The sequence below is a fragment of the Sylvia atricapilla genome, chromosome 3 (genome assembly GCF_009819655.1).
Source record: "Sylvia atricapilla isolate bSylAtr1 chromosome 3, bSylAtr1.pri, whole genome shotgun sequence".
NCBI classification, from domain to species: Eukaryota; Metazoa; Chordata; class Aves; order Passeriformes; family Sylviidae; genus Sylvia; species Sylvia atricapilla.
This window is the reverse complement of record NC_089142.1, coordinates 48,785,895-48,799,581: the sequence shown is the minus strand read 5'-3', so window position 1 is coordinate 48,799,581 and position 13,687 is coordinate 48,785,895. Positions and strand designations below refer to the sequence as shown.

General features: G+C 43.5%; 1 protein-coding gene and 1 long non-coding RNA gene across 3 annotated transcripts in view; both read right to left on the bottom strand.

Moving 5' to 3' along the window:
- DCBLD1 (discoidin, CUB and LCCL domain containing 1) overlaps nt 1-9,782 on the bottom strand; it is a 47,274-nt gene extending 37,492 nt beyond the window's left edge. The window contains 2 exon segments of the mRNA XM_066315291.1: nt 9,160-9,418; nt 9,420-9,782. Of these exon segments, the coding sequence (XP_066171388.1) occupies nt 9,160-9,418; nt 9,420-9,782 (622 nt within the window).
- LOC136359053 (uncharacterized) overlaps nt 1-13,687 on the bottom strand; it is a 945,479-nt gene that overhangs the window by 275,303 nt on the left and 656,489 nt on the right. The window lies entirely within an intron of this gene.

The following is a 13,687-nucleotide window of genomic DNA, read 5'->3' as shown; positions in this document are numbered from 1 at the left end:
AAAAAAAAGAAAGAAAAAAGAGAAATTACTGTCATCCTCCATGGCCTTCAAATTAGCATTAACATCTTTTTAAGGGAAAAAGTCTCCCACATTACAGTATGTCCTATTACAAAAGGAAAAACAAGTACCACATAAATATTTTCATTGAGCTGCATTTTAATTTAACTCCATTTGGAAGTCAGGAAACATTTTATCCTCTGTGCTGCAGCAGTTCCTAAGGACACATATTTTGCTGCCCAAGCTAACCCAGTGGTGGCTGGCAGGAGGGCCAAGAGCAGGAAGGGAAGGTAGAGCAACAGAAGAAACAAAAGAACACTGTGGAGTGCCGATTTTGTTAGCCAAATTATTTACTTACCAACTTCAAAGGGATGCAAAAGGAGAAGGAGGTCAAACAAACCACATGGCATATTTTCCCCTCCTCTTCACAGACATTATTTACCGTAATGTCCCTCTTAAAGTAGAAATGAGAAAGAAGCAAATGACCTCCAATTGGTTCCGCGGCAGTTCCATAAATCACAAATTCCCACCACGTGCCCAGCTGTAATCACCCCCACAGCCATTCAGAGACTGTGGCTGGGAACTGGCTTTCCTCAGGATGTCCCCTGCAGCCAGCCTCAGGAGATGCTCTGCCTCAAACATATGAAAAGTTATTTTGGTAACTAGTTGGATTGCCATCATCGAGTAAAGAAAAAAACCCTTGACAACTCTTCTGAATGTCTTATCTAGCAATGTAGCTTACATCCATATTACCATTTTTCAAAGTCTGAGGTTTTTAGCCATTGCAGCACAGCCATCTGGGAGTAGTGAGGGAAATCTTTCCAGCTACATGGCAGTGACTTTGCAGGATTACAACTGACCTGGGCAGCCTTTACTGCCCCAGAAACCTCTCACCTTTGCAGAATTTCACAAAGACAAATACATACCAACATCTGAGACTTTATTTATTTAGTTGCTAAAAGGTCAAAAGAAAGAAGGTATCTCCTTATAGGCAAATTCTTGTACCAAGAGGAAGCCATGTCCAGTAGGAGAGGACTTTACACTCAGCATGCAGGTTTGAAACCTGAACGAGTAGTAGAGTCTTTCTTACACTGACACAAATGTGAATCACAATCTGGTTCCACTGCAATCTGTGAAAGACAGGCAGCACCAGAGTACATGTCAAAAATAAGTATGTTTTAGTCACTGCTTCCAGGACTTAGGCACTATACCCAAATGTAGCCCGCCACAGAAGCGAGCTTCAGTACTGGAATTTGCTTTTCAGCACTCTAAATACAGCACTCTCGAGCTTGTGGGTGTGAGAAAACTTCTATGCCTTTTTAACTGCTAAAACAAAAGAGATTTGTAATTTATTTATTTACTGCATGGTTTCATTTAAATATTTTTCAATGCTTTCCTTTTATGAAGGTGGCACATTGCTGTGACTGACCACCTCAACATTGTATTGTTGTGCAGGTTTGGACAGATATGAGAATGGAACTACACATGTATGGAAATTTCAGAGGAATCTTAGAGTCCCATTTTGCAAAAGGGAAACTGATTTTTTGTTTTCTAAATAAATAAATGATTACATTAGATACATGTCCATCTATAACACACCTCAAGTGCAGAGAAGGCACTGAGTCCATTGCCAAGCACTTCTTGTACCTCCATGCTCAGAAAGAACCATGAAAGACTATAAATAAATGGGAAGATGGCCACATTCCTCCATGCAGAATAACTCAGGACCCTGGGGATGGTTCAGAGCTATGAAGACTACGAGAAGCAAATATCCCACAGACACCAATTTCTTCCCTGCCCCTCTGCCTACAACATCCCAGAAATGTGTCAACAACGCAGGGCTGGAATAAGAGATGGAGCTCCCTCCCACCCTGTGCTGGGCTGTCCCCGGGTTGGGGGGACATTTTGCCATTAGGGCATCTCCTCCAGTTCTGCTGACTTGAGGCAAACATGAAGTTGGATTTTTATTAAGGGCTTTTCAGGCAAAGTAGGAAATGCTAATCTTAACTAAGAGTCATATCATATATATGCAAATTGTTTGCTCTACTTTCTCCATCTGTTTTCTTCCCAGGTTTTTCTCCGTGCTATGCTTTACTGGAGATTAACTTACAGTATATTGAACCAAATTTGGACTGTGTGGGAAACATATGCTGCAAGCTCAAGGCCAGACTCGAATATTGGGTTGCACAGGAATAGGAATATTCACAGCAGTGCTAAGGACTGACAAACCCACAGGGACAGGAAATTCAGAGACACCAGGGTAAGGAGAGGCTGAAGCAGAGCTGTTCCAGTTACAGTAGCAGGTGGGAAGGGAAGATTTCAAAACAGTTTTAATTTGGGCAAGAGGAAATGGCTGAACATGATAGAATGAAATCACACACTCCCCTTATTTTAATATGCAATTACCTTTTTAGTGAGATACAAGTCAAGCAAGATAGAGAGTTATGAACGATGGAAGATGGTCTTTTTTTTCTAGAAATCAAACTTGCCCTGACTTACTCGGAAAATCACGCATCCACCTTTAGGTGGAATATGTCATTTGTTAATAAGGAAGGACAAGAGAAAGGATGCTACTTTTCTCAAAGTGAATTATACAAACACCCCATTATCCCCAAGGCATAAATCAACAAATATCTCAAGAGAAAACAAACTGGTTTGTAATGGAAACAATAATTGTCTTTATCAGCACAAATATTTTCTTATGTCTTTTGACTCAGTGAACCCAGTGTCTAAGAAATTATTTCCTCCATGATTACTGCAAACTAACAACAAATGGTTTCTTGAAAAAATAATCAAAGAACTACTCTGACCTGATGCATTGAAAGCAAGAAATGCCTTTTGTCAGTGTTGTCACACAACCAGCCTGCTTGAGACTCCTCCTCAAGGTACTAAACAAAATAGTACATGCAGAACCCCCATAAGTTTTTGTAATCCTCCCAATTCATTGTGGTTACATATAGTTGCTGTGAAAGATGCTTTAATTTAAAAATGAGAAAAAAAGAAGGAAAGCAGCTACATCATTATTTAAGCATGACATCATTATTACATTACTACAACACATTACAGTGTTGGTTGTGGTACCATGTGTGACCCACAACATTATTTCTGTGTCTTCTGTGACACACTAATGAGACTGTGTAAAAGGTATTTGTTTATGGATGTGGAAAACAGTGGAGAAGAGTATATTTTATGCCACCCTGTGTACACCACTTATACTGAAACTCCACAATTCCATTTTGACCAGATTTTTTTGATTAGCAGTAGTATTAAACAATCACATTCTCAACTTCTGAAACGGGATAAGCAGAACAGTCTGAACAGTTTTTCACTCAAGAGAGAATCACTCCGTGTAACTGCTTGGTTTATTTTGATACAGTTTTATTTTGCTTTCCACCTATAAAACACAGCAACTAAGTTTCATCTAAAAAAAATAGTGGATTAATTTCCAAAACACAAGCATTAGCAAGGACCACGGGTTTAAACATGTCTCTTCTGTCTGTGCTAAAATACTACTAGATCAGTAAGTGCTGATCCCTTAGGTTTGAAAATGTTAACGCTTACGACCACTCAAAAAGCCTCCAGTAGCTGAGGCATTTGAACTTCAATTCCCCTGCAGCATACTGACACAAGAAACATGCGATAATACAAACCCCTGCCTTTGGGAGAAAGCTGAGACAACAGGGAAGGCAACAGCTCAAATGTGAGCCATGGACCTTGCTTCTAAAGCGTCCCAGCAGAGGGAGACCCACAGGACAAGTGAATTTATTTTGCAAGTTAAAATATATTTTTGCAGAGCTGGAGGACCAAGTGTGGACTTTTGTTGCTGTTATTATGAGTTCATTTTACAAGTGAGGCATTGGTGATTATTAAGGCAAAACAACACACCAACACAGAGCTGGTGCGGCACCAGAGCAAAGCACAAGTAATTTCAGGCAGAAGCCACACATCTCCTTTCTCACAGTTAGTGCAGCTGCAACAACAAGGCTCAGGCACGTAACAAAGCCATTCTGTTCGGGTGGGTGAAGAAATCCACCTATGTTTCCAGCTTTTTGATGTCTCTGCTGCTACTCCATGAAGAAAAGTTTTGTTTGATTTCTGACAGGACACACATAGGCCTTTGTATAGCATGAGGGATCACATCCAGAATTCCCCATGTGTTTTTGTAATTTGAAATAAAACAAACAAACAAAATTTTTATTCAGTAGACATGAACATCTGGAAGATGACATCAACATGACTTCAACTTTAATGTCAAAGCATTAGACTGAAATCCAATATTGTTGAACAATTTGTGGTGGAAATGCCAGAAACTTGAACATCATGGAATAAAACTGTGATGGATATGAGGTTTCTGCAGCAACTGAGGGAAGAAACAATGTTTTAGAGCTTGACTAAATGCCTGATGAACACTAATGTAATTACAGATGTAGCTTGGGCTGAAATACGTGATACTAAATATAAAAACAAATACCCTGGTCCTGTAGGAGGCCTGGGGGCTGGGTTTCTAACCTTGCCCTGCTCTGCTTTCCTCATTTATTCTCCCATCTCTCATCATGCTTGGCTTGAGAACACCTTCACTGAAGCTCTCTGGGGATGGGCAAATAGTGCACTGCATGGATGCACTCATCCCTCTCTGTGCTTAGGCAGGGCAGCAGAATGGAGCTGCCACCTGACTGCAATCCCATCCCATCAAGGAAAAGGAAATAAAGAGTATGGGCACACTGGGACTGGAAATCTTGCTCAAAGAGGATGAGAAAGTACCACCACCACCAAACTAAGCCTTCGTGTCTTGGGAGGAAACTCTTGAGAGGCAAGTCCTGGCTCCATCAAAAGAAGAGACAGAGAAAGAGGCAATAAAAGACCAGAATGATTCCTCTCCTCAAAACACTCAGCTCCCAGGCCTAATTACACAGGATCAACAATCCTAACCAAAGCTACTGGCAGCCTCTCTCTCTATGTACAAGCATACAGCCAACCTCAAAAACGTGGCTTTAGCACTCACACAATTTTCACAGACAAAAATCAGTTTAATTAGATTGTTTGTAATTTCTTTTGAAAGGAAAAATGAAGGTATCTGTATACTCTTAAAATTAGTCAAACCACTATCCATTTTTTTATTTAAGCATCACTATTAGCTTGTCCCAGTTTGAAGTTTCCCACTCCCAGTTGTAACACTAATTAAACCTTTTGGGGAAGTTGTGTGCTCATTCTTATGCATTGCTATTAATATTTTTTATTGCAGTTAGTTGGGATCCAGCACCATTCCACTGAATCCAGTCAGAAGGATTTTATTTTGATTTTGTCTGGCTTGTTTTATTCTTAGCAGATGGTGCAAACCCATATGTTGATGAGTACATGCCACAGGAGAGCATCTGATCTGATAGAGCCAGCCCCAAACTACAGCGATGTCTATGCTGAGGACTTCAGTGCCTGCCACCACACAGGACCACGCTTCTCAGCATGGTGTGAGAGCTCAGATGGGCTTCCAGAACTATACTAGTCCTGGTACCTAAGATACTTAAGAAAAGGCACCTTAGGCATCTCTGTACAGTAGCATGACTATGCTCAAAATTGGTATTTTTTCAAATTCTTACTATATTACTCACATAACTCAGGTGGACTAAAGGTGATATAGTTGTGATAAATACAAATGAATATATTTTTGCATATGCAAATCAACAAATAATTTTCATGAAATATGATTCAGCAGCCATGCAGGTAACAACTTTCCCAAAGCATCTTTTTCTCCCTGCATTGTCAGAGAGACTCCTGCTGCCCTCCCTGTCTTTGATTTTGTTTGAAATACATCCCCCGATAACCTAAAGAGAAGTACTGACAAAGAGCTTAGAGCTATTTATAGCAAAGTCTGTGTGACTGAAAACATTGCAGTTTTCTTGTGACGGGTACGCGCATTGCTTATGAACTGCAACTGGAAAACTGTTGCCTCCCTCTTTAGCAATTCTAGTCAGCAATCCCAAGGCAAGAGAGAGGGAGCCAAGGAAGGAAACAGACATAAGGACAAAACGCAAACAAACTGAAAATTTACCAATCACTTATATTCAGAAACTGAAGTGGGGGGTGGGGGGTTTGGGTACAAGAAAGACTCATCTCAATCTGCATTTCAAACTGCTGGAAATGGGCATACAAAGTGGATTAGCATGATCACACCAGTATTCCTCAGCAAGGGTTTTGTGCAAGCCCCTGAGAACAGGCATAATCTCTAGTAATTACTGGATACACTGTTGTCACATTGAATAACAGCCTTTCCTCAAAACATGTAGAAGTCTACTCTCCATCGATTCTTCCAACTGGGCATTGGGTGCAACTGTCAACAGATCCAGGAATACAGCAAACAAAGCTCACTCCTGGATGCTGATCTGCAAATCCCACATGAACTAGTTTCTTTGCTGTGTTTTATTTGAAGTGGAAATAAATGAGGTACAGCAAGAGCAGTGGCTTAAATCTTGTACTTAATAGATTAAAATCCCCATTCCTCTTATGCCTTCCTACAAACAAACAACCTTCAGATCAGTTTTAAGTACTACTGGCCAGAGATGTGATAGAAAATGAGTCAAAACTCTGAAAGACTCAGATTCAACTCTGATTTCTGCTGCCCACAATTACATGGTTCAAGGTCTTGCTCAACAATACCAGAAGGAAAAACAGGCAATGGTGAAAGGCAAAGATAATGTGTTCAGGTTTGCCTCCCTTCTGCCTTGGGTTCTAACTGCTGGAAGAGATTTTTAGAAGAGATACCAGGATATGGGATGGCTCTGTGAAATTGGCATACAGGGAACAAGATACATTTCGTAGTTGCCAGCTCAGAACTGGCAACTGAAACCCCGAGAGATCAGTGTACAGCAGAATAAAAACAGAAAAGAACCACCTTTTATTATAAATCCCAAAGCTATTTATTACTCATGGGCAGTCATAGCTGTAGTATTTGTTTCCAGGTGAGATCTACTAAGCCTATAAATATTTTTTAACTGAAATAGCTTCCCATAACGCTCAGCCTTTCTTGTTATCGTTTTATGGACAACAAAATCTCACATTCATAGATTCCTCAGGCAACATACACATTTAACATATTTTCAAGAACAGAAAGAGAGCTAACAACTGGACTCTACACAATCACAATCAGATATGAGTCATTCTCTGAAATAATCGAGCCATATTAAAAAAAGGGGTCTTTGCTTAATTTGAAACCAAAGTAAAAGAACAGAAGCTATAACAGCCACTTCATCCTTGTTCTGTAGCACCCCTCAAGAAAAAGTTAAAAGGAAGGTATAGGCTGCATGTTGTGCAGTCAGCTCATGAGGAGTCAGAAAAATGTAATGCTTCATTTTTTAAATGGATATTTTAAAATCAGTATACTTAAACCAGTGCATCTTTCTTTGAACCAGCTGGTGGGAAACACCAGTGGTGATGAGATACAGAATTATCTGAAACTCGAGCCTGATTCACTCTGGCACTTCTCCTGCTCCATTACAACTTTTAAATCAAGTCAAGAAGCTTGTGTAACAGGAAGTTTGTATCCACTTATCCTTATCTCCTTTCTCCACCGGTGTGACTTTAGAACAGTTAGGCCCTAATTTATAGGGTAACAGTAATAAAAAGAGAAGAACTTCCTCGGTGGAGAAATGAAGTGGGAGGGGGATCAACATCATTCTGCTTTCTAGACACTGCACAGATTACCTTGTAAGTCCGAGTTTGGTCCAAAGACAACCAGGCAAAATAATACTTCTATTTCTGTTCTATTGATTTGATAGTAGAAACATTTTTAACGTGAATAAAACAAAAGTGCTTTTACCAATTAATTGGGAATATGGACAAGAAGGGACATTCATACTTGCTACTGTGTTACTGTATGCACCAAACCCCCTGAAATCCCAGCAGACTTACTATTACTCACTTGCTTCCCAAATGACTTATTTCTGGTGCCATTGAGTGAGGGGCAAGCATTGGTGAAAGAGAAAACAAACAAAACACCCCCTCAAAACACTGACGAAAAGAGGGGATTAAGGGAATGTTTTTTCTTTGCTGCATATGTTTGCTGGAACATATCAAATTGGAACTCCAGCACATCGAGGACAGAACAGCAAAGCTACCATGAAGCTGGCAAGTGGCAGCACAACTCATTCCAAGTTCTCCTTTTTGTGGAGATGCACATCAGAAATCTTTGTTAATAGGAGGTTACAAGAAGAACAGGTATAAACAAGACAAAGTACCTTCTGCCAATACCTGTATACAGCTAATGCACAGTGCTAGGTTCTGGAATTTGCAGCCGAGTCGGAACATTAATATGGGACCTCTAAGTTATCTGAATGCACTGCCAAGCTCGTTACGATGCTTAGTTTCCAGTACTAGCTATTTTATCGGTCACTGCCAGTGAAGTCTTCTAAGACGGATGCACCAGGCCACGCAATGCAACAGCCAAGAGGCTGCAACTCCGCGGTCGGAGATGTCAGCTGTACTGGTCATTTGCACGGGAAGCTTAAAAACGCAGGGTAAAGAGAATGGTACCTGCGCTGTATTTGCAACCAACTGCACCATGACAAAAAGGCTCGTAACATCCCTTTGAGATTCCCACGAAACTTTGTCCCAGCACGAGTATGGGCACTTCACTTTCTCCCCGAGGCAGTGGGAGAGCAGAGCTGCCTGTACGCGGCTGCGGGACAGGGGCTGCCGGAGCCGGAGCCAGCCCCAGCCCCAGCCCCAGCCCCAGCCCGAGCAGACGCGGTGCTGCCGCTGACCGAGCGCCGCCCGCCGCGCCCGGGGCTCCCGCCGGGGCTGACGAGGCGCGGCCAAAGCCGGCGCCCAGGTGGCCTCCCCCGCCTCCTGCACGCAACTTGCCGGAGACTTTTTCGCCGCTTATCTGACTTATAGTTAAAAAAAAAAAATCCTAATTAAAAAATATCTAGAAAGTCGTAGTATATATTTACCGTAAGGCTGGTTACCACTTTAATCTCGCAGCTACTCAGACACAGGGATAAACCCGGCGAGGATTAACCAGGTCAGCTATATACAGCCCTGAGAGCAGCTCAGGCTACACTCCCGCAGAGCGGCGAGGCGAGGACGGCGGGGGCAGCCCGCAGCACCCCTCCGCTCGCCCCCAGCGCGGGGAGCCGCCTGCCGACCCTCCCCGCCCGGCCCCGCACTCACCCAGCGTCTCCGCCCGCAGCCAGAGCGGGGCCGAGGCTCCGAGCAGCAGCGAGAGCAGCAGCGAGGGGGCGGCCCGCGCTCCCCCGGCGGGGCCCATGGCTCCGGCTCTCGGCGGGGCGGGCAAGGCACAACTTCCCCACTTCCCTCCTGCTCCTTTCTCTTCCTCTCCTCTTCCTCCTCCTCCTTCTGGTTGGGGCGGCTCCGAAGCCAGCCCGCGCTCCCGCGGAGGGGGGCGGCCACCTCCCGGCATCCTTCCCCCCCGCAGGTGTTTCTGCGGAGGCGGAGAAGGGGCCGTGCGGGGCTGCCTCTGGCCCCGTGCCCCGCCGGTGGCCGGGCTGCAGCGCTGCCGCCTCCCGCCTCCCCGGCCTGGGGCTGGGGGTGGAGAGAGGAAACGGGAGAAGGGGAAGCGCCACTATTCCCATTGGGCTGCCGCTCGGGGTATCTCCTCCTCCTGCTGTGGACCGAGGGGCCGGCGCGGCCCCGCCGCCCCCTCCCCTCGCCGCGGGCTGCTTCTCCCACCCACCGCCGCTCCGCGGTGCTGCGCCGGGGTCGCGGCGTTTCCCCGAAACCCTGCGGCCCCCAGCATCGCCTGCGAGCCCCCGAAGTTGGCAAGCCATGTACATGCCCACATATATATACACACACACTCGTATATACTTGTATGTTCTCGAGGAAAAAGGATTATTTTGCCCTTCGCAGGCTAATTCCCAGGCGTCGCTCCCGCTGCCGCGGCGGGAAGGGGCGCGGGGCCGGCGGGCAGCGCAGCCGGACGGGGAGAGCGGGAGCGTCCGGCCCCTTCAGCGCAGCTGGGGTCACGATCGGGCTTCTCGGTGCTGAGAAAGTATGTCCACGCAGGTTTGCAAACCGTATGGTTAACCTGTGCCAGCATTGTTTGTTACAACCATGGGCTGAATTAAATAGGAGTTGTCTAAAGTATGCTGTGGGCATCTCTCCATCTGAGTGGGACCTTGACTGTCCGGCTCTGAAGAAACTTGTGGCGCAGGGAGGGTTCCAGATGCGCGATACGGAACACAGTGCCAGCTGCCGCAGGAGACCCGAATGTTATGCAGGCCCCAGTGGTTTGCCTTTTTAAAGTATGCTGGAGAATGGAATGGGCTGTCGGACTCTGTACAGCCTTTTCGGGGATGGGTTGCTGCGAGGCAGGTGGATTCATACTGCTGGCAGGTCAGGAACACTGTGCTACTATGCTAAGATGAAGTACAGAATTAACTTGTATGTCAGAGACAACATTGCTAGATTTTATATCATGTTAGAAAGAGTCGAGTTTGGTAAACCTTTATTCTAATTGAGCACTTGTTTTGTAAGTGTTAATGTCTGTTTTTTAACTTTTCAGACACCATATGTGATCAGGCATATTTTTTGCCATGTACCCAGTACATTATATTCTTGGTATATGTATTTAACACACGTTGTTAGTATTTGAGGCTTACCCTTTTCAAATGAGAGCTTGAAATCTAGATTAAAACGTCTAGATGATGGTATAAGTCAGAGAGAAATGATGGTATAAAACAGAGTGTTTGTTCGTGCAGCAGTTTGGTGGTCAGACTAATCCTCACTGCATTTGCCAACAAATGCCAGCATCCTTCTGGTTGAGGATGGTTGGAATGTGTTACTCTCTTCAAGACTCTGAAAGATGAGAGACTTTTAAAGAGAAGTGTGTCCATGTGGATAAAAGTGGCCTGTTCTTGTACTTTTCTCTCAGATTGTCAGGATCAAATCCATACAAATGAGGATGACTATGGAGACAAAGGGGACAGAAAGTCAAACTCTGCAACAACCTCGACACCGGATTTAAAGACCCCACAGAAATGGTGAAAATATTGTGGTCACAGAAGATAGTTTTTCCAATACCAAATTCTGGTTCAAAACCTACAAATGAGACTCAGCATAAATGGAAATGTGAGGAAGAGAGATGGATAGAATAATACATATATTACAAAACATATACAATCTTTGAAAGAGTAGTAGTTTTTGAAAACCAGTATAACAACATATGAGTGTGGATTGTTTTGTATTTGCAGGCAATCAAAACCAGTCACAGACTGGTACTGGGAACCATACTGATTTGTATTCCAACAACTGAGATCTAGAATATATTCTCTAGTAATAGTGCCAGGTTCTAGTTATATTTGTTAAGGGTTATCATAAATATGGACAGAACAGTCCTGCAGGTCCATCCCAACTAACCTTAGGGAAGCAACACTGAGACAACCCTGTTTTAGTGATCTTGGGCAATTTATATGTGCAAAACACTTTGCCATGGAGCTTGCAGATAATGTCACCGGTGCTGATCTCTCCACGGAATGTGGATGGTTGCTAATTCATAGAGGCAAGTTAGGCCAAAACGGTTTTTGCCTGTCACACACCTCTAGGAGGCTCAGAACAAGAGGGAAGGTAGGTTGGCAGATACCATGAAAGGAGTCATTCTTCATCTCCTGGGCGCTGGAGGCTTGGCAGTGCCCTCTGAGACAGAGAGATAATGATTCAATTCACAGTTATTTTTATTTCAATGAATCGTAGTGAAATGATAAGTCATGCCCTTGAGACTGGGGCTATAAAATGTCTGGGAGTGGTGTTTGTTTTCTGTTCATGGCCAGTAAGGAGAGCACTGGTGGAGGAACAGTGTGCAGGCTGCCTTTTCAATCTTCTCACCACTCTGGGCTCAGCTGGAGCTGGTCACTTATCCAGGGCCACGTGTTTCCTGTTGGAAACGTGTAGTGCTCAGGGGGAAGACCTGCTCCTCTCCCAGCTGGTGGAAGCACAGCTTTCCTATTGACTTCAGCAGGGATAATAATAATGCAATCAGTAATGCAGCCTCTGTATTATTTATTCTGCTATTAAATTCTCATTACTATGCCTGCTCTCTGTCAGTTTTCAATATGCTGTAGGCAAAGAACTCACTGTCAGCTTCCAAGATTAAATAATCATTAAGATGAATGAAGTAGTTTATGGCTCTCAAAGTTGCTATTCACAAGGAGGACTTGTGTAACCCTTGTCACATTACTACACTGCTTCGTGTGTACTTTTCCAAATTTCTCTTTGTAAGGACAAGAGTTAAATCCAGCTTTTGAAGAAATATAGTTTTGAAGGCAATTGCTTTGAGTTAAGGCAAAATATTAGTTCAGAAAGAAGGTATACCTTGAGCCTGACTAATAAGTTGTCACACAGTGGGAGCTTCACAACAGGAAAACTCCATGCCAAACCACTTCTGACAGCTCAATGCAACTGATTTTGGTCACTAACACTGACTTAATTTGGAAGACACGTGATTCACCCAAACACATAGCTACTTTTTGGCATGAGCATATGCCTTTCCTTTACAGGTAGTTTTCCAAGGGTATGAGTTAGGAGTATTTTGTGTGTTTGTTGCAAATGGTATTAACTGAGTCGCCTACAACTAGGTATATGTATCTCATTGTTCATTGTATGGATACCTTTACTGTGCAGCCACCTGCAAAGGAGCAGTTGAGTTTTTACTCCACAGACCTTTGACCTCAGGATGAACAAAGAGCGAGTGAGGACTTCAGGAAAAAATCAGCTCAAAACACTTTAGAAGGTATATGGTCAGTATGGGGACATACTCAGGTTTCATTTGTAGACTTGAGCAGTCTCTACCTTCATAAATTTTCTTTCTTGACCTATACTTTTTATATACTGTGGCATAAATGTATATAACACACAGAGAAAGAGGTGCTTCTAAGCAGACCTAAATCATCTGGTGAGTCCTTGTGTTCCTCGTGTGATGTTAAACTGGTAGTTTGTCTGGGGCAAGGGGCAGGGGAGGAAGGAAAAACACACTGCAGAGTTCACCTAAGCTTATCCTGCAAGCTTGACACTATATCTGTTCTTCCTTTCAAAAGCGTCTTGTTCTGTACAGGTTATAGAGGAAAAAAAAAGAAAACGAAACTTAATTTATACAAAGACGTTTAAGTTTCATCTTAATGGAGCAGTCTTGCTTTTGTGCAGCTAACAGGAAAGTTCCTGTTCTTAGTAAGTGGAAAGCTTTTTCTTTGCATGGAAGAAGGGGGAGGAATTGAAAACATGATGAGGTGGAGAGGACCCGAGGTTACAAATTACAAAACTGCAAGAACAATTCTAGACATTGAGAGGTATGTTAATCTCTTCATTAGCAGAAGGATAGCTTGCAGATTGAGAGGCCTTTTAGTAGTTTATATACAGGGGCCAGGTTTTGCATTTTCACTGGGGCAAAAGCAAATGGTATAGTCGATTTACAGGATAAAGCCGAGAACAAAATGCTGTGGTTGCTGATCTCCGTGTATTCAGGGTCTGTGTTCTGCCAGAAGTGTATGTGGTGGTTATATTGAAAAAATCAGAAAATAAACCACATAAAGTAAAACAATGAAATGTGTCTAGATGCAATATTTGTATCTCAACACTCAACACTATGTGAAGAGTTCGCTCTGTTAAAAATTACCAGACTACAGCAAAGTCAGTGCTGCTACAAGGCTGTGGCATGGCTTAGGAAGTTTAGTAAATTCCTTGAGAT